Raw genomic sequence first — 19,857 nt, 5'->3', positions numbered from 1 at the left:
CCCCCCTGAACATTACACTGAAGGCATGCACAAGATTTGTCTTCTTGTATCTACAACTTTTTCCTTCTTTCATCATACAAAACAGATTTCTGCACTTCCTCCTCTCCTCAGAGTGGAACACAAGCTGTACAGCCTAAATCACAGTGATTTCCTTCAGGTGGTTTCCTGACAAAGCACTGCCCCCAGTAACTGTCTTACATGGAAAACAGATGAAAAATCCAGGTTTATTTGCCATGCAAAGCCAGTATATCTGTATTTCTAATGGCAGCACTCCCATTGTTGTTTTCTCAGTAACCACACAGCCCTGTCAAAATGTTGTCACCCTGTAGGCCAGCAGACACTATGACACCTCGTACTGTTGGACTCAACTGTGAATAATCATCATCATTTCCCAGCATAAAAATTGTAAAGCCAAAATTGAATTCAAGTGGGAAAATTCTGATGAACTAAAACTGTAATTTCTGCCTGAGGGACTGTTGAGGGTCCAGCCCTGTGATTACTGACAATATAGCCTGAAGGGTGGTTTTACAGGCCACAACATCACTTTAATGCCAGGGTTCAGCTGCTCTGGGGCTTTTCAATTTTACCATGATTTTAACACCAAGGCAATAACCATAATGTTCTCATATTTTTGCCTGCAATTTCTTCTGATTCCAATTGAAAACCCATTTCTAGGTCAAGTGACCTCAATAGTCAGACTCCTGAGGGGAATGGAACAGGAACTGTAGGACAGACAAGTACCAACTATTTTGACTGGGGCAAAAATACTATGCTACCACATAAGGCATCTTGTGAGCAAAGACATGCCACACATTAAAGTAAAAATGCATTCCATTCATTTGTTTTTGGATTTAAGTTTTAGAGCACCAAAATTACAGAAAAAATGGGTAGGGGGTGGTATTGGTAATTTCTTATCTGCCTTTAAACAAAAGTTTTTGCCATTTGCTAGTCACAAGTCCCAGACTAGAAGATGCAATAACACTAAACTATAGCTATTTCCTCCAAAGATTTCACATCTAAAATTGCTCTGTGCCTTCATCTTCCCTTTTGTCTCTCTTACGTGACTGGATTTAGAAACAATTTTCTTGTCTCAAATCTATCAAATTAGGGTTTTTGTCACTGACCCTGACCTATCAACTTCAAGGAGAATTAAAATGATAGCACCTAATATGCAAACTCTATATTTAATCAGTAAATTTAAAGCTTATTTAATTTAGAAGATTGATATTCACAACATGCTTTATTTTAAAGATAAGAGAGCTTAATCTTGACAGTGAGTTGTATATTATCAAGAAACGAGGCGGTTTTGTTTAAATATCACTTAAATACTTCACTTGTGTTCTCTGTGTAGTTCTCTGGTCGCAAAATCAACCCTTTTAGGAAGAGGCCAGCCTAAACAATTAATCCACTAAAGGATGCTATTTGTGCTGTAGCTACACTATCAAATGATGACATCGTTCACTCCACATCATGCATGAACATGCCAAAGCAAACAAAAAAAAGGTGCAAACATTTCATTCTTCACAGTTATTCTTTATTTCAATTTAGTTTCCCCCTCCCCCTTTCATTTTTGGGTTTTAAGTTCAAAACAATCAAATATTTAACCCTACATTTTGAGTTAAGTTTTCTCTGTTGGGTTGTTTTAGAGATGCCCCTAATTATACAATAGAGCTGTGATAATGGATTACAGGTAGGGGTTTTGGTTGTTTGTTTGGTTGGGGTTTTTTTATCCCTGAAACCAGTTGTCTGCTTTTCAGTACTGAAAGAAGTGAGAATGAAGGACATGCAGCAGGATTCAAAAATACTGACCTGTTTGGACAAATACAAATGTCGTGCATGTAAAATTTAATGGCCTTGGACTGTTCTTTGTTCTTGAAATGATAGTCTGCCAGGAGATAATATAGCTCAGTCACCACTGGTGGAGAATAGTCTGCACCCTCAGGGAGAGATGGTGCCTGAAAATCAAAAAGGCAAAGGTTCATACTAAATGAGCTGCACATTTGCTTCTTCCTTGTAGCGGAAGTAACCTTTTCATCACACAATATGAAGGTTTTGAATATGAAGACACTGAGAGCATTTCACAGACACACAGAGCACTTACAAACACTAATGAACATCTCATGCTGACTACATTTTACCATTCAAAGACTAAAAGCTTTGACTAAAGGGATCATTCTTATTTTATTTAAATGCAATTACCCAAGGAAACCCAACACCATGAAATAAATCATTCCACTAATAATCTCAAAGTCAACAAAAAAAAGCAACATCAATGTTTAGTCCCTTCAATTTAATTTTTTTTAAAAAAACAATTAATTATACCTTGCTGCATGTTCCTTCAATATAGGCAGATACAGTCTCCAGGCTCAGCATAGGCTTGTCAGTTCGAGGAACAATTGTGGCAGTTTTCTTCAGAAGGTTGGCCAAATCAGCAGACACAGTACTGGTTTTGTAACTATCAAATTCTGGAAGAGTTTTAGGCTTAAAATACTCAAACATGAACAAAGCATCTTCCCATGTCAGATCAACCTGAAGAGGGAAGTAGATGAGGGGAAAAAAAATACTTCAAATCCCAAAATTCAAGTCTACTAAAGATGTTTTTCTATAGCCTTTCTAGTTCATAAGAGTGTACACATTACTCTAGCAGGAACCAAATTAAACCTCCCAAGAACAGAGCTAAAGGTGCTATCTATTTATGCTGCCCACAAATACAATATAATGCTCACTGATTGAACTAAGATATTGCTGTAACTTTGTGTGTGTCACTAAAATCATAATTAAGTAAAAATAAATTCATTCTACTTGCTTAGGAGACTTGCTCAGAAAAGTTGTTTATAAGCAAGAATCAATTGTAAACATAAACTCAAACATTGAGTGACACTGAGATCATGGGTGAGATATGGAGAGGAACTCTGCCCCTTCCATTCCAGAGCCAAGTAAGAAGAGTTAATGAAATGGGAAACAAACAAAATTCTGAGCCTCAAAAATCTTTGAACTCTCTACAGAAAGTTATTTCCAACATTTACTCCTCATTTCCTCTTCAATTTTCTTTCTTGAAAGCAGTAAAAATACCTAAAATAATTTACAGTTCTCTACTGCTAGTTTAAGTCTTTCTCCTTTTATTGTTCACCTTACCGTTACAGTAAGTTTTGCTCTGCATTGAAAAACTGGGAAGTTGCAGAGAATAATCTCTTTATACTTCCCTTTTTTTTTACTTATCCCCTTTCTCTCATTATCTTCACTCTCTAAGATATATGTATAACATACAAAATTTCCAAAAGGCCAATGAACAGCAATATAAGAGTATTTGCCTATTTTAAAAGGTTTGTTCAACACAGCCAGACAATCATTTTGCTTGTATGAAAATGGTTTTGATTGATAATTCTATGATCACTTGCAATTTTTAAGTGCAAAATAGTCTGGGGTTTTTGAACAAAATCAGTGATGTTTCTCAAGGCAAGGCATTGTATCGCTGACTTGTATTTTTCTCTTCCTCCCTTAATATTACAACCCTCCTCCAGAGGCACTCTGTAGTTGCCTTTCTCCCCTAGGAGAAATTCCCAACTGAATTTCACATTTCTCAAAAACAGCTACCAGGTATTTACTATCAGACATGTCAAAATAAGTGATAATATTATGTACTTGCAGACTTTTAACTGTGACACTTTTCACTTTCATAAACTGTAAGGCTGGGTGCTAAAGTTTTCTTCTCTCAAGCTGACTTTTCCTCTCTAAATTTTCCTCAACCTTGAACTTCTTCTCAGCTGAAAACAGGAAAGTGATAGCTTAATAAAATCAATTTCTCAATACTTTCAGGATGGCAGATACTGTTGGTAAGAGTACCATTTAATTTAAAATACTCAACTCATTATACGTATAATTTTAAAAAAATATTAGTTTATTCTCTACAATGTGTTAAATACATGAAATTTACAAGTGAATAAAAGTAATCTTTCTCCAAAATATATCGAAGTGCATTAGAACAAAACAAGAGTGCATCTTTCATCACTTCAGGATATTCCACTGACATTGGATAACACATAACTTACCTGCTGTACTGAATGTTCTTCTAGGTACCTTGCTTTGCTTTTTTTGCTAGGGAAACCATACAAACAATAAAAACATTGTTCCAAGGCTGTTTCCAGCTCTTCTTTGTATGGATGAGTATCTTCAGAAGTGGAAGCTGCAAGTTCTTTCTGTAGTACCTGAACCTAGAAGCCAAGCATCAAGGCCAAGGTCACCTGAAGATCACAGTGAGTGCCCAGCTGCCTGAAGGCAGATGATGAAAGCAACTTTAAGGGACTACATGGGGTTTTCCCCAATAACAACCAAATATTGCTCGTGTATTTCTGCAAACTGGTCTCACACAAGTCATTCCAGTGGCACTGCAGAAGCACTGAAGTGCTTTTATTTTTCTTCCTGTGTTAATTCACAACCACTAATCTTTAATCAATGAGGTTAAATATCAGCTTCATGTTTCAGACTTAAAATCATTCAAAGTTCTCCCCTACACACCAAGCTGCTTCTGTGAATATACACACTACAGCTCATCAATGCTGTAAATAAAGAAAAGGTACAGAAGAATTTCTGCCCTCACTCACAACCAGCAATCTCCTCTGCATGAAAAAACCAGAATGGAAAGGACTTTGCAGCAAAAGAAGAGAGAGAGTTAATGAAAATCTGGCTGAAAGGACTACAGAATTGAACAGTATGAACAGTATTACACAGATGGCTACACACCAAGGAAGGTGGCTGGATTGATCCCAAATTACTAAACACTGTTGCAAGTTGCTATCTTTACCTTCAACACTACAAGAGAAAGTCCCCATCAGGAGAATATTTTGGAAGATGCTGATACTTTAAGACACTTCATTATAAAAACTGCAGCTGAATGCCAAAAGAAGAAAGGTAACTCTTTGAAAATTCTCACTAAGCTTCCATAAAAAAACTAACCAAAAAGTAACACATTCCAAGAAGTCATTTCAAGGTCAATAAAAATATGCTCATCAAGAATAACCTGTGTAGGGGGATTCTGGATATTTATTTCATAACCAGAACAAAATCCACACAACCACCAGGGTTTAAGATTCATTTCAGTGTGTTCCTCTATGGAATTTCAATTTAAAAAAATGTTACTTTGTGACCATTTATCATTTTTCAACATCTAGGATTGCAAACTCAATTATTTATGCATGATCCTACAAGAAGCTTCTCATCATTATGGGCTTTTCTGTCAATACAAACATTGCATTACAAGGCAAAAGTCTGATATTCTACATGCAAAAAGCTCATTTGTAAGAGCTGGAATTAAATATAAGATGCTGATTCTCTTCTGATTAAAATATCTCTGCTAAGATCAAGGTACTGTACACTAAGAGCCAAGCCTCAGAAAAATAAAAACAAGGACAATTCTTAGAAAGCATTTCAATGACATCTGGAGTCACAGCAGATTCATTCATACTGAGTCCCAGCAGACACCTTATTGCCAGCACTTTCCCTGTATGAATTTGTGAACAATGTTTGAAATTTACAGAAAGCATAGCTAAATAAGCTGAAGAAAAACCGTGAGCATCAGAAGATAATGCAACAAAAGCCTTACATTCCTACTGCTACAAACAAAAGCACATCTAACAGCAGTAACAGAATTCTCACTTGAATAGCATTCAAAACAATTTCCTGTGTTCTTATTCAACTTTTCCCTTCTTGGCAGAAATCCAGAATTGTTCCTAATAATTCGGACTACTGCAAAAGGTCTTAATTAATATTAACACCTTCTCTTGCACAGCACATTCATCCACAAGCAACATAAGGTCCTCGAGCAGACAGTTCACCTACAGAAGGTGATCATTGAATACTAATCTATGAAACACACTTTTCACATTCTTGAAGCTGCCTTTCTCTTCAAATAATTAATCCCATTTTATCTTTGTCTTTCCCTATCCTTTCAACACCCTCTCATCTCTGAAAACTAAATTCTTGTCTTAAATAATACTGTATTATATTTTAGTTTAAGAAGCGGGCAATTCTGTAAGTGAAAAGGCAACATTTTGTTTAAAGTACCTGATGACATTTGCAAAGATCTCACTGCAAATCCATCATCTGTACAATCCCCAGGTTCACAGCCCATACATACTCTGTGACTCCCCAGGCTGTGGGTACAGGCACAATTCAGACTCCATCACTTTGGAGCACGACATCCGTGGGCTGGAGCCTGGGAACAGCCCAGCTATTTTCATGAGCACAGGGCTGAGCTAATAAGCCCTCTGGAGTCCCTGCAGGGGTAGCTCAGGTTTATCAGCATTATGCTCCTAACACCAGGGAGGCTGAGGAGAGCAGGACAGAGATAATCTGATAGTTCTACCCTGAGTCAGCCTCAGTTCAAACACTGCTCATTCACTGCAGCCCTGCCAGGGTGAGCTGACTCCTGCAGAACCCCTCAGGCTCTCTGTGCCATCCTTCCCAGCTGTCTAAATTACTGTCCTGGACATGCCACCGCTCAAATGCAGAGGTAGATGGGGTCTGGCACTGAGCTGTGGCTAATAAGCTCCAGGGAGTGCTGAGAAGGGAAATTAAGATATTCCTGAGTAGCTCCATGCAGAACTAATCATGATTTTCTCTTGGCTGAAGGTAATAAACCTCAGTGAAGTCAAGCTGAATCTGCAAAGTGCCACTGAAATGTCCCTGTAGAGCAGAGCCCAGTGGATGCCACGGCACCACATTATCTGGGATTTGGCAGCAGCCAGGCTGTCCTGTCAGTGCTCTGCTCAGGGAAACACTTGGGTTTCTCAGCTAAGATAAAAAGAGCAGACACACAGAGATAGTCTACTTAACCATGGGAAATTTCTTTCCTGGTGTAACAATGAGACTTCAAGGAATAATTCTAAAAAGGTCAACCATGAATGGGCAAGTCCTTTCATCTAACAATGTGACAGCATTACTGCCCAGACACCCATTCTTGGAGCATATGAGACGTAAGACACCCATCTGAACAACAGAGCAAAGAGCAGCCTTAAGACACAGGAAAATGGAAGCTAAAGTAATTCTTCGTTCTCATCACTGTTCAACAGATGAACTCTGTATGTATATTTTAAATAATATTTAGTTATTGACATGAAAACAATGGACTTGCTATTTTTTTCAGACTGTGGTGTTAAATCAAGGTAGGTATCATCAAACAAGGCAAACTTCTCCACTGCAGAGCAATTAAACACATCACAGCTTCAGAGCAAATCCAGGTAACACCACAGGATGTGGGAGCAATCAGGAGCATTCCAGTTGTGTAACTGAGGACAGACGATGGCCTGCAGATCTTTACTCTTATGATTTGTAAGAAACAAACAACCAAGCTGCTCCAATCTGAATTTTCTTGGCTGAAAGTTTAAATATGTTTTTACATGATAAACAGTATTTACATACACTGAAAATGTGCAAATTCTACCTAACACTTGACAAATTCAGTTCTCTGAAGTGAGCAAGTTATTTAGAATCACTGAGACAAGATGAATATGGAATCCCCACTGTGTTATTTTAGCAGCAATTTTAAAGATGTAACACTATAGGGATTTTTAGCTTCTGAATGATGTACAGTACTATCAGACTGCTTGGTTATTCCTACTTCCCTTTCAGATCCCATGAAGAAAATAAAATACTAGTGCAAGAAGCAAAACAAATGAGGAGAAACAGAAACAAACAATTATTCTTCTCAGTGAGGTAAGCCCAGAGAACAATGTGAAATATGACAGAAGCAGACCAATAGAAAAAGGTCCGGAATAACAAGCCTTTGCTATTCAGATTAAACTGACTGAAACTTGTCTTGGAGAAGATGGAAAGTGGATTTAAAAGTGTATATTTAACATGAAGACAAGAAAATAAACTATCTAACTTTGAATTTTGTTTCCTGCTCTGAGATGTGGCTTGGCCACATGACTTTCAGAGATCAATCAGAATCAATCTCAGTTGTTCCATGATGCCAATACTTACATAGAACTTGAGCAGAGCACCATCTGAATTGCAACACCAGGATCTTCTTCCCAAATACTCATGAGCTGTGTTCAGCAGCATCAGTGAGGAAGGCAACATAGGGGTATCAGGACTCACTGGAAGAAATAAATTGGTAAATATTAAAGTAGCACAGAATTGGATTAAATCTGAGTCAATATTTCAGCTGGCAAAAAGTTTCCTCTCTGGTGGAAAGTGATGCTTGCATAGCCCTCTAGTCCCTTTGGCCAGCAAGGTAAGACAACAGCAAGTATTTTATTACTTTATATTCCCTGAGCCAGATAGTAAAGAGCTCAGGTCCAATATGTGATAGTGAAGAAATAATCCACCTTCTTCTCCCTGGTTCTGCTGCTGCTGGCAGCAAAGGGATCGAAAAGCATCTTCCTCATGCTGGATGATCCTGTGCAGGATAATCCATGGGAGCACCGAGGACACATATGGCTCTTTGGGCTCTTCCTGGACAGCCATGCTGCAGTCTATGATCTAGTGAAGAAACAGACATTATACAAAGTGTTGCGAGACAAAGGTCAGCTGTGAATCCTTTCCAAACAACCCAAAGTTGGCAACACATTTTACCCCAAGGAAATAATCTGAAGGTGAGTCTCAGCTTCTCACAAGTGGCTGTAAAAATGCTAGGGTTAGGTCAATCAGTAGGGGAAGGGTAGTAGATTATTTGCCCTACTCTGACATTCCTCTTGCACCCTCATTTTCCACTTAGATGTGTCTCTGTTAATATGCTCTACAAGCAATTCACAGTAAGCAAACACACAGCATCAATTCTTAACATTACTAGGCCTCATTATTGTACAAGAAATTTCTCTACAGCCCAGATGAAGAACTTGAAAATTTTCCTGAATTCTAGAACAGCTCTTACAACAACTGTTAAAGACCAACTAGAATCATTAAAGATGGTATATAAATGCTGTGCCTGAACACTCTGTTCTCCAGAATTCCATTACAACCCATAATACATACAACTTTACACAATGAGAATACAATTTTATAAGTAGTTAAGGGTCCTTGGCTTTTACTGAAGTAAATGGAGATTTAAGAATTGCAAGCACATGGAATTTTGACATTAACTAGACCTGCTTCTTAACAGAACTGCGATTTTTAAGTCTGCCATTCGTTACCTGGACTGAAAATGCTCATTCAGTCTTGAGGTTTGAAAGTACCCTCTGTAAAAGGCTAAAATTAGCTGTATTCCCAATTCTAGAAGCAGTTCACATTGCACTTTTCCCCCTCCCTTGTTCAGATCACCCTCTCTGATTTTACTAGAAAAACACTTTGGTCAGCACTTAGAAGCAATTCTACCATGTGTGTAAGGCTTACAGGACCTTGCTCCCCAGCCTGAACCACAAACAGGCAAGATCAGAGCCATAACTTAGCCAAAGCTGCACCCAGACAGCTCAACCAAACTTCACTTTATCACCATTTCAAATAGCCCAAAACCCCGAGTGCTGGGTTATCTTACCACCATATTTTGATTGTTTTAGGCAGCTTGGTGTCTAAAGGTACCTGCTGGTACTGGTTCTAGCACAGGTGTGTGCTCAGTGCAGGTCTATCACACTGCAGACTATGACAACGCTCACACAATATGGTGATACCCAACTTCCCAAAAATGTACCAAAAATGTAACCAAAACCATCACTAGGAGAGGGTGGGAATTCACAGAGCAGCTGTATCATGCCTGGAGGTCTGCAGCACACAGCACACCCCTGCTGGTGCCAGGGCATGGGTTACCTGGATCAGGTTGTTTGTTAACCGAACCAGGCTGGGTGTGACAGAGGAGTCTTTCAAGATGCTGTTAACTGAGGATAATGAAGTGTCTATTCCTGTGAGCAGCTGTGTTACCGTAGCAACCCACTCCTCTTTAGCAGAGGCTGCTGTCATATTAATCATCTGCTGAATTGCTTCATTCAGGGCAACATCTGAGCATTCGAAGCATTGCTTGTAGTCTTTCAGTTTGAGCAGGGAGTCCTAGGGAATGTAAATATGAAAAAGATCTATTATAACAATGAAGAGTTTATTTTAAGCATGAATGCACAGCAGGGCAAAGCAAAACACTATACTCAGTTAATGTGATTGCTTCAATGAAACGAAACAGAGCACCTTTAAATACAACATTAAAAGGACAATAGGAGGTTCATGGATCCTGGATGACAAATACACAAGTAGGATCTAACTACAAAAAAAATCATCACATCTTCCTGCTTTAATAAGAGATGCAAGGAAACAAACTAGGAAAAGGATGGCTGTAGGTCTCTAATTCTAATGATCTACAGCTGAACAGAGCTCTTACAAGAAACAGTTCAGACCTTTATGATCTTGTGGTACCTACCATTTTACTACTTCATAAATAACAGAGTAGCAACTCTGTGGCCAGTGTAATAGCAACATCTCCTGCTTCTTTCTGCTCTGCAGAAGCTGGGCCACGAGATAGCATGGAAACTGTAGGATTTGGTTCAGTCCAGTTAAAACACCATCAGTCTTTTTTTGTGCAAACTTTTGTTCCCCAAATAACCTAATACACTCACAACTGAGCTAATTTATACACTTATTTTTACAATGTCAAATGGACTAACTCTACAGCAATTATACTGTACATATCAACAGTTTCTCATTCATGCAGGAGAGTGTCTTTACAGCATAAAAATCATTCCTATGCTAGATATCCAAGCTTCAGAATGGTTCTAAGTCACCAAGAGCAGCATGAATCCAGGTATAAAATAACTCAGGAAATGATTCAAGTTTCTGTTCATTTCATGGAGGCCTCAGCATCTTGTATCTTCAGCCACATTCTCAGTCAGCAAAAGCTGGCACATTGCTAATGAAGTCGATAAAGCTGTGCTCTTCAGAGAATTTACAGGTTTGGTTCCATGTTTTGCTTTGTAAGACTCATAACTGTTAACACAGTTAACACTCCAGAAACCCTTCCATCCTGTTTTCAGGAGTAAGTCTTGATTCCTTACTACAACCGATTTTTTACGAAACAAAGCAAACCTGGAGGAGCAGCAGCTGTGCTGGTCTCTCTGGTATGGATGTGACAAACTCCAGGTGTTTGGCTCTGCCATAACCATTAAAGCACAAGGTTGGCCGGAGCAGATGCACCACTGCATGATAATCCCCTGCCTCGTACAGCCGCTGGATCTCTTCCAAGGACTGGCACCTCTCCAGAGACTTTAGGTTCTTTTCAATCTGCAAATGTCACACATGATACAATCCTAACTTTCGTTTTCACTTATATTTGACTACTGACACTTCTCCCAGCAGGAGAGGGGGAGAGGGGGAGAGGAAGAAAAAACCAATCAAACGAGCCAATAATCTGCTGCTGTACATGCAGCTGCTTTAGTAACTTTATTTTGCATAAAAGCAATCTAAAGATGTACAGGACCAACAGATACAAAACCTGTAGTTTTTGAAAATGAGAGGGTAGTCTTGACATAACCTTCAAACAACAAAATCCTCACTCTGAGATCAATAAACTTCCATGACAAAAGAACTAACTCAGAGGTGACATTTGAAACTGGGAGAGATGGAGTGTGAGGGATGGACAGGGACCACACACCTGCAAATGAATCCTTACCTCTTCCAAAGAGACCACAGAATCAACATGCAGATTAGGCAACCGTATCACGATGCTACACTCATTGCCAGCTTTGGCTTGTGTGCTGGTGGAGTTCTGCAGCATCTCAGTGCAGATATCATAGTTCTCAAGTGCCTGTTCCATGTCTCCCTATAGAAACAGTACAGAGGAAAACAATCAACCAAAAAATCCTACAGTTCTCACTGCAGAAAGGGCCTCCAAAACTTGTAGAAAATGTTTAAATTTAAGGTAGGCACTGCCAGTGTGATTACTGCATGTCCTCAAAAATTAAAAAAAAAAAAAAATCAACTGAATAGCTCAAGTTAAAGCAAAAATATTTAAAAATATCTTACCAATTGTTTCAAAAACAGATAAAACATATCAGGAAAATAGAATTCAGCCTGCATAAATCTGTAAAATTGGTCTGGAGTACTAAAACCCCATTCCTTTAGGAAGGCAGAAGAGTAAACCAGCAGAAATAACTCTTCCATTTGTGCAAATTAAAACACTGAGTCAAGAAACATTCATATATTCTACAAAGTGAATGAATTCTATTTGCTCTGTGCAAAGTAGTTACTGAAGCTCAGAGGTCAGGAAGGAATGCACAGGCAAAATACAAATCTGCATATCACAAGGGAAAAAATGCCAGTAGTTGTAGAGGAACTCTCATTTTTCCTAAGTAACTTTTTTAGAAAGGAATTCTTAGATGCAAGAAAAAAAAAAAAAAGGGAAGGAACAAGTTAGTTTTCACTTATGAAACTGACTCACATAACTAGCTGACAATTGATTTAAACATAATAAATGCATAAAAAACCCTCTTTGATGTCCTGGGGAAGCAACACATAGAGGGGAAAGAAGACTAGGATCAAATAACAATTTCTTTCAAACTATTCCCTTAGTGACAGGCTTAAAACCCTCTGCTGCAAAATTTGCATATTAAATTAAAGGTCTTCATAAGCAGAATGATGCCACCTTGAAAAGGCAGAGGAAAGAGTGATAAAACAGAGCCTGTTCAGTTAAAATCTGCATTTTGGATTTCCTGACTCTTTGATAGTATCTATGATTCCAGGCCCCAAAAGTCTTATGTTCTGCAGCTCCACAATACTATTCCAAGTAACTTTATTACATTTTTTTTAAGCTAGAACCAGTTATTTTAAACAAAGACATATATTAAACATATCTGAATATTTGCTTAGCATGTGAGTCCTCCTACTTCATTTCCACCTCAACCCTGAGGGAAAGTAAATTATATTTAAAAGTAAAATGAAATCGCTATGTTTTACGCTGATTTTATCCACATGCTTAAAAGAGCTGAGATTCCCCAATCAGCTGCATTTGAACAATACTGACTTTAAATTGGGAAGAGCTGTGTTTGTTAAACAGAAGGAAAGCAAACCTGCAGTGCTAGAAAGCGAGCCTTAAGCCAATACACCCGGGTGACAAACTCCATCCAGCCCTCCTCAAACAGATCTCGCTGCGAGGACGCAAACGACAGCTGCAACAGGTCCCCCAAAAAATGAGTTCCTGGGAAGTCAGGACCAAACTTTCCATTCACAGAGGCAGCAGGGCAATTTCGTGGAGAAACTGCAAGGCAATTAATTACATTTTATCATGAAGTTATTGGCATCCCATGGAAAGAATATCACATATCAGAATTTCAAAGGCACTGATCTACCTAAAGGCAAACAATTAATAGACCAATAAAACACAGATCTGAAATACACTAAGAAAAAACAGCTCCAAAATCCAGTGAATTCCTGGAAACATTTCTTCATATACCCTCAGTGTTCTCAGAGTCTGAAGAAAGTGACATCAAGTTCTCACCTGTAGAACTCTTCCCTTTAGTCAGTAGCCACTGATCTAATTGCAGTTCCATGCAAGAAAGGCTCATTATCATCATATCCTTCAGAAAAAGTAAGGAGATATCAAAAGAGTATTCACAGAAAGAAATACATTAAAAGAAGCATAAATTAAAAAAAAAAAAAAAAAAACACTAAATTTGCAATTTACTTCAAAGAAAGCCTTCATCTTGTCCTCTTGGGATTTCTATTCCCAAGCTATAACTACTTCTTCTGCCTAGAAGGTTTATAATACCGCTAACAAATCAACAGGTACAAAACCAAACAATACTTAGAAGCATTAAAGAAGAAAATTCTCAGCTCATGAAAGGTCAGAACAGATTGCCTGATGTTAGAAAAAATTGTCATCCTTATGTTTTTATCTGGCTGAAATAAAACTATATTAAATTGCCAAACCATGCTAAAAGCACGATTCCAGAATATAGCAGTAGCACTGACATTTGAAAAATAAGACAAAATTTACATACAAGAAAGCAGTTATGCAGTAATAATGAGAACCAAGGGAATAGATTTATAAATATATTTACATTTGTTTAAAAAAGGGCATATATATGTGAAAAATACACATAAATAAGTCACAGGATGTATAAAAATTTAACATTGCTACATAGAGGCACTTTTGTTTGTTTTGTAAATGACATCAATGGAACACAGTAATTTTCATAATTAATATTTCATCTGCAAAGAAGTAAAAACACTTGACCTGAAAAAATATTTAAACTGAAGTCATACCAAAGGCAAATAACTTTCCAAATGAATACAGTCTAGTACTAAAAAGATAACATAGGCTGGCTCAGTGGACAAGGAGTATCAGAACTGGTTTTGTAATTCAAGAAGTATCATCTTCTGTCATTAAGCTGGTTTAACATTAATGTAAAGAACTTACTATTTTATCTATTTGCTTCCAGGAAATTCAAGATTTATAAAGGTAATAAAATGGAGATGCTGTGGAGGAAGTTTTGGGTTGTTTTGTTGTTTGTGGGTTTTTTACTGTAAATTTCAGGTTATCTTAAAACTAGACTGTATTTACTCTATTTAAAGCAGCAATGCTGACTCAATCAGCCAGTGAGAACAGAGCAACCTCTGTACTGACCTGATGACAAAACAAAACTGTGCCACATCAGATGAAAAGCAGAAGGGGGGAAGAAAGAGCAACAACAGAATAAAGAGGTAAAATACATCCGTGTCTGTTAGACCTCTGTGGGTGTGTGCAAAAACACACATTATATACAGGCTAGAATTGCATGTACATCACCCAGGTCTGTTCAGCTCAGGAACAGCTCCAGGAGCTGCAGTGCCCCAAAGTCTAGGACAGTTACTACAGCTGGGCCAAGCAGCTGCAGGCAGAGCTAAGCCAAACCTGTGTCTGCTGGATTTCAGTTGGGCACTTCTGGCACACCAAGACAACAGCAAACACAGGAATAAGGAGAAGTGCTGCATTACCTTGATGTGTTGATTACTTGAGTCCCTCAGGAGTGGGTTGGGAAGGCTACTGCTGTGCTTCCTCCAGCTGTTATAGATACTGAGCACCACCTCACACAAGCCAGGAGGCCACTTCACCAGGAACTTCTGGCTGATGACTTTTAGATATCTCATCATCAGCTCCAAGATCCCCCCATTGTTCAGGTTATCCAGCAGGAATTCATGAACGTCCTGCTTTTCTAGAAAGCAGATAAACACAAAGGTTCACATGTGTAAGGCTGAGACAGATCATAACTTGAAACAATGAAGTTTCAACAGTGTTTTATTCGCTTATCTCACAGCAGTTCTTCTGTGCTGCACATGTGCAGAATTCAGTTACTGTATTCCCATCAGTTTAAATGGGAAATTCCACACAACAGGGCTTCTGCACACAGTGATTATCCAATCCCCCAAGACTTAAAAAATTAGTACCAACTGAGATACTTCTATACCGTAAAATTATACTTTTAAAATTAGCATGTATTTCTGTATCTTCTAGGCATGACAGGAAAATACAGAGAATAAAGCATACAATATGGGAAAAAAACAGCCAAGAAAGAAGAGGGGTTATAATGAAATCCTTACCAGATTCCATAAATGTTGTAGAATCAAACGACATTCTGTGTGGTCCAACATGCTGAAAATTCTCCTCTTTGATCTCTGATTGCACCTCATAGTTATTGAAAGGGTCCTCCTCCTCCTCAGGATCTAATTTCCTTAATCTGTGTGAAAGGGGGGCAAAACCCAGAATATCAACAACACCCTCATTCTTCCTTTCATTACAAAGTGGAACCTAAATATAAATTATTGTGCAAATTTTAACAGAGATAATATATTACTGAAACAAATTCAGATATTCGCATCCAGTTCATTTCATCCAAATCAAGATTACTTTATCTTATCCATTTTGATACGTGCATTGTCCACTAATTCACTTTAACAGTAGTAAAAGCTTTTTCATTCAATTTCTATCTGGCAACTTCTACTACTTAATAAATTATTAAATTCATCAGAAGATAATCCACAACATCTGCTTCAAAAAATAATGTAGGACTGGTAGTTTTAAGGTTGGAGGGATATCAATCAAACAAAATCCCAAACAGCTTCCTCTCTATGATTATCTCGTAATGAAAGTTGTTGCTGTACAGTACCTGGAAGGAAGGAACTTCACCAACAGCTCTTGGAAGTCAACCTTCTCCTCTTTTTTACACTTGGTGTTCCGAACTCTAGCAGATCTCCTTTTGGCTGTTTCACCACTGTCTTCTGCAATTCTTCTTCGCTTCACTCCTTTCTTAGATTTATCACCTGCAGATATGTCACCTAAAAACATAATGAAAAAAAACCAAAATCTGACAGGTTAAATTGACAAATAAAAAAAGTGAGTAATCTTTTTTATTTTTAAAAAAATAATTACACAGTAACACTTGAGATTCATTGGTTTCCTTCTGAAGACAGTGCCAAAAAAATCTTCTCAGCTTCTTAAAGTGACACATGAGCTGAAAAATAACAGTCACCTCTTTGTAAAACAGCTCATTCATTCTATGGAGCTCAAGGCCCTTCCCAGCATTAAAAGTTTGATATGCATCACTGCTGGAATGGAGTCACAATTTTTCTCATCTGAAAGACTGAAGCATGAGGCAACAGCACAAAACTAGAAAAGTCAGACATTCCTTCACTTTCTCCATCAGAGGTTACACATATGCTGAAAAGGTTCTGACTCCACCAACACGCAGCTGAAAGATACTATGTCCCAAAGAATTCTGAGGTGTTTTTTATACCCAGGTAAGTAGGAAAGATATCTTGAATCTTAGATTGAAGTACCTTGCTCACCTACAGCAGCTCCTGGTTCCAATGAACTCTGACTGTGGCTTGGGAAGTTGGATGTGGTTAGAGTATAAGATAATACAGGATCTGGCATTGTCACCAGTGGGTTAGTGCTGACAGGAGTTGGCTGAATAACACTGACAGGAGTAGAGGTGGGAGAAAGCATCAAATGTTGAACTGGGTCTTTGTAGTCTGAGAGATCAATTCTCTTTCCCAGACTGGGTCGAGGAGGATCACAGGTTGTGAGGTGCTGGTACATGGCAAGTAAGGCTTCTCCTAAACACTTCCACCTGCAAGTGGAAACACAACGGCACCACAATGTCTTCAGTTCTTGTCATATTATTTTCTATTTTATGTTTATAAACCTAACAGCATTCAACACTGTTTTTCTCCAACAGCTTAGAGACAGCATGAGGAGCTTCTCAGTGGGACAGCAACACACAGCTGAGTGTCAAAAACCTGTCCCATCACTCAAAAAAAGTCTCTGAAAAACACAAGGTCCATGCAGTAGTTGCTGAGGAAATTACACCAAAAGCCTAAAAAAAGTAGTGTCAAAGAAAATTTTCAGGTTCTGCATTCAACCAACAACACTGAAAGAACTCATCCCTATTCACAAGTAGAAACAACTTCTCTGCAATATGAACTACATGCAGAGTCTATTAATATTCCAGAAAAATATATGTAATACAAATCCTTATACCTTAATAAAGACATATATAACAACTTATTAGTATCCTTACATCTTCCTACAAAGAAAGAATTGCAGTGTTTTTCCCGAGCTTTCATTATCCCAACCGTAAAAACAATTTTAAAAGGCTAAACCTGCTTTGAAATTCACATACAAACGAGACATACATAACAAAAACCAATAATACATTGGAATAGCTGCCAAATCATTCTCAGACACCACACTTGTTTTTTGACATCACTGGTTTAACATCAAAAGTTGGAAACTAATAGCTATGAGGTTTATACTAAAATCATAAGCACACGAGACCAACCTATAAAAATAGGAAAGCACTGGGGGGGTTGGGTTTGTTTTTACAAGGAAACAAAAAAGGTGTTTTGAAGAAATCTGAAGCACAACACAGCTGTCAGGATTTGTGCTTCAGAGGATCTCTTAGAAAAGAGCAAACACAAATACGTACGTGAAAAAGGGAATTGGCTGCACCAGTCTGAGGTCTGGCTCTCTCTCACGCACCAGCAGCGCTTGTCTTTTCTTACGCAGCTCCAGGGCTTCATTTATGATCCTCCCTGTTTCAGCTGCACTCACATTCACATTATGAATAGACATGTCACTAGGAAATAACAAAAAATGGAGATAAATTAAAGTTCTTGTTTGCTGGGGTATTTTTAATTAAAGCCTAGAGGGGATGCATTTAATACCCTGATATAACATAATAAAAACAGTGTTAATAAAAGCATTCACATATTATGTTACCAACTTTATGGCATACATATGGAAGTGTCAACCATCAGAAAACTTTGTTCTGAATGATCAGTTAACTTAAACAGATCCTGTAAATTTTATGGGCCTCTATTTTCCCACTTTCCTCCTACCCCCTCACACTATAAAGCCCATTCAGGAAGAAAAGCAATAAGGTGTAGGGAGTTTTTGGTGAGGTTTTCTTGCAGGCAAGGCGAGAGTTGTTTTGGTTTTGGTTGTTATTGGTTGGTTTCAATTAGAAAAACTAAAGTGAATGCTGCAGGGATCAGGAACTAATAAGTAAAACAAACACAGATGATTACAAGAGATCTAGGTATGAAAATAAATGAGCAGCAAATGGATTATTCTCCTCTTTCTATCTCCCTCCAAAAGGAATTCCTGAAGAACATTCTGTCAGCAGCACCAACGTGTAACATTATTCAGAAGGCAGGTCAGCAAGGTATTCCTATCACCTTAAGCACAAGATCTCAGCAGGTTTTTTGAGAAACCCCAAACCCAAAATCTACACTCCAAAGGCAGTATATACTCTAAGACAACACTCACCATTTGAGGAACATCCTTAAGGAGTCTTTCTGGAGGCAAGGCTGCTCCTCAAAGATCTTCTCCTTCAGAACCAACCCTTTGCTGTACAGACAGTCTTTTTCCAGAGCTTTGCAGATAAAGTACAAACATGCTGACAGAGAAATAGAAATCAAATGGTCAACAGCTGCTTTGGTTCATTCAGAGCTCCCATTTCTGGGCCTCACATACACCACTGAACTCCACTCAAATGTGACAATTACATTAATTAGTCCAATTGCTTTGTAAGGTGTCAAATAATTACATACATACAGTTAAAATAGTCTATTGTGTCTTCCTAGGTATTGTACCCAGAAAAAGAAGGTAATTAACTTTATTTAAACCATGTTTGCAGTACATCTTTCACCTTACGTTCAAGCCTGTTCTGGCACAGAAGGAAATAGAACCATAAAACATAAACAGAATTATTCACAATTATTGATTATGTTATCAAATGTCTTAACTGCAGACTCCATTAGTGAAGCAAGCAGTGTATCCACTGCTGTAACTACAATTAATCCTACCAGGACTATGAGTGAGACTGTATTTTTCTACCTAAATCTCAGAACTATGCAGCAGGAAATTACTAGAAAGCCAAAACCAACATACACGGAGAGGCAAAGGAACAGTGTACAGGGAAACTTCCTGCAGAGGCTCTGATCCATGAGACCACAAACATTTATTTTAGGGTAACCAAAACTTATCTAAACCATCATGCTTTGTAATTCAGTAAAATCTCTTTCATGAAGTAGCAGTCTCTATCAAACCCTGCTGCATTGCTTATGCAAGATACACTTCAACCTACATGATTTATGATTTCATTGCTACAATCTTTCTTGGTGTGTAAAATCACACACACACTGAGATGTTTTTCATGCACTGTACTCACTTGTGTAGTCACTGAGTGTATATAAAATTGTGATAAGGTTATCTAAACAAGGCCAGTGATCAGGATTACACCTGAGCCCTTCTTCAAAAGCGTGACGAGCCAGAGGAAGGCGGATCAGTTTTATTGCCACACGACCAATTTTATACCAGAGGTTGACATCAGTGGAGTCCAGCATTACAGCCTAGAAAGCACAACAAACAGTATTACCCACATTTCAGACATGCATACCCACTTT

The 19,857-nt window shown here is 38.2% G+C and overlaps 1 protein-coding gene across 3 annotated transcripts in view; it reads right to left on the bottom strand.

Annotated features, from left to right (window-relative positions):
* The window catches only part of CABIN1 (calcineurin binding protein 1), a 106,301-nt gene that overhangs the window by 82,565 nt on the left and 3,879 nt on the right, over positions 1–19,857 (bottom strand). For 2 of the 3 annotated variants that reach the window (XM_066331188.1, XM_066331190.1), the window contains exons 7-23: positions 19,623–19,803; positions 18,719–18,848; positions 17,877–18,026; positions 16,726–17,018; positions 16,056–16,224; positions 15,490–15,626; positions 14,887–15,104; positions 13,409–13,487; positions 12,981–13,168; positions 11,585–11,734; positions 11,002–11,196; positions 9,742–9,978; positions 8,328–8,481; positions 7,981–8,096; positions 4,050–4,211; positions 2,323–2,529; positions 1,810–1,955 (exon numbers count right to left, since the gene is read on the bottom strand). In XM_066331188.1, the coding sequence (XP_066187285.1) occupies positions 1,810–1,955; positions 2,323–2,529; positions 4,050–4,211; positions 7,981–8,096; positions 8,328–8,481; positions 9,742–9,978; positions 11,002–11,196; positions 11,585–11,734; positions 12,981–13,168; positions 13,409–13,487; positions 14,887–15,104; positions 15,490–15,626; positions 16,056–16,224; positions 16,726–17,018; positions 17,877–18,026; positions 18,719–18,848; positions 19,623–19,803 (2,912 nt within the window). The remainder of the gene's footprint in view (positions 1–1,809; positions 1,956–2,322; positions 2,530–4,049; positions 4,212–7,980; positions 8,097–8,327; positions 8,482–9,741; positions 9,979–11,001; positions 11,197–11,584; positions 11,735–12,980; positions 13,169–13,408; positions 13,488–14,886; positions 15,105–15,489; positions 15,627–16,055; positions 16,225–16,725; positions 17,019–17,876; positions 18,027–18,718; positions 18,849–19,622; positions 19,804–19,857) is intronic. The other variant, XM_066331189.1, reaches the window with a different exon arrangement.

The sequence above is a fragment of the Sylvia atricapilla genome, chromosome 17 (genome assembly GCF_009819655.1).
Source record: "Sylvia atricapilla isolate bSylAtr1 chromosome 17, bSylAtr1.pri, whole genome shotgun sequence".
Taxonomy (NCBI): domain Eukaryota; kingdom Metazoa; phylum Chordata; class Aves; order Passeriformes; family Sylviidae; genus Sylvia; species Sylvia atricapilla.
This window is presented reverse-complemented; position numbering and strand designations above follow the sequence as displayed.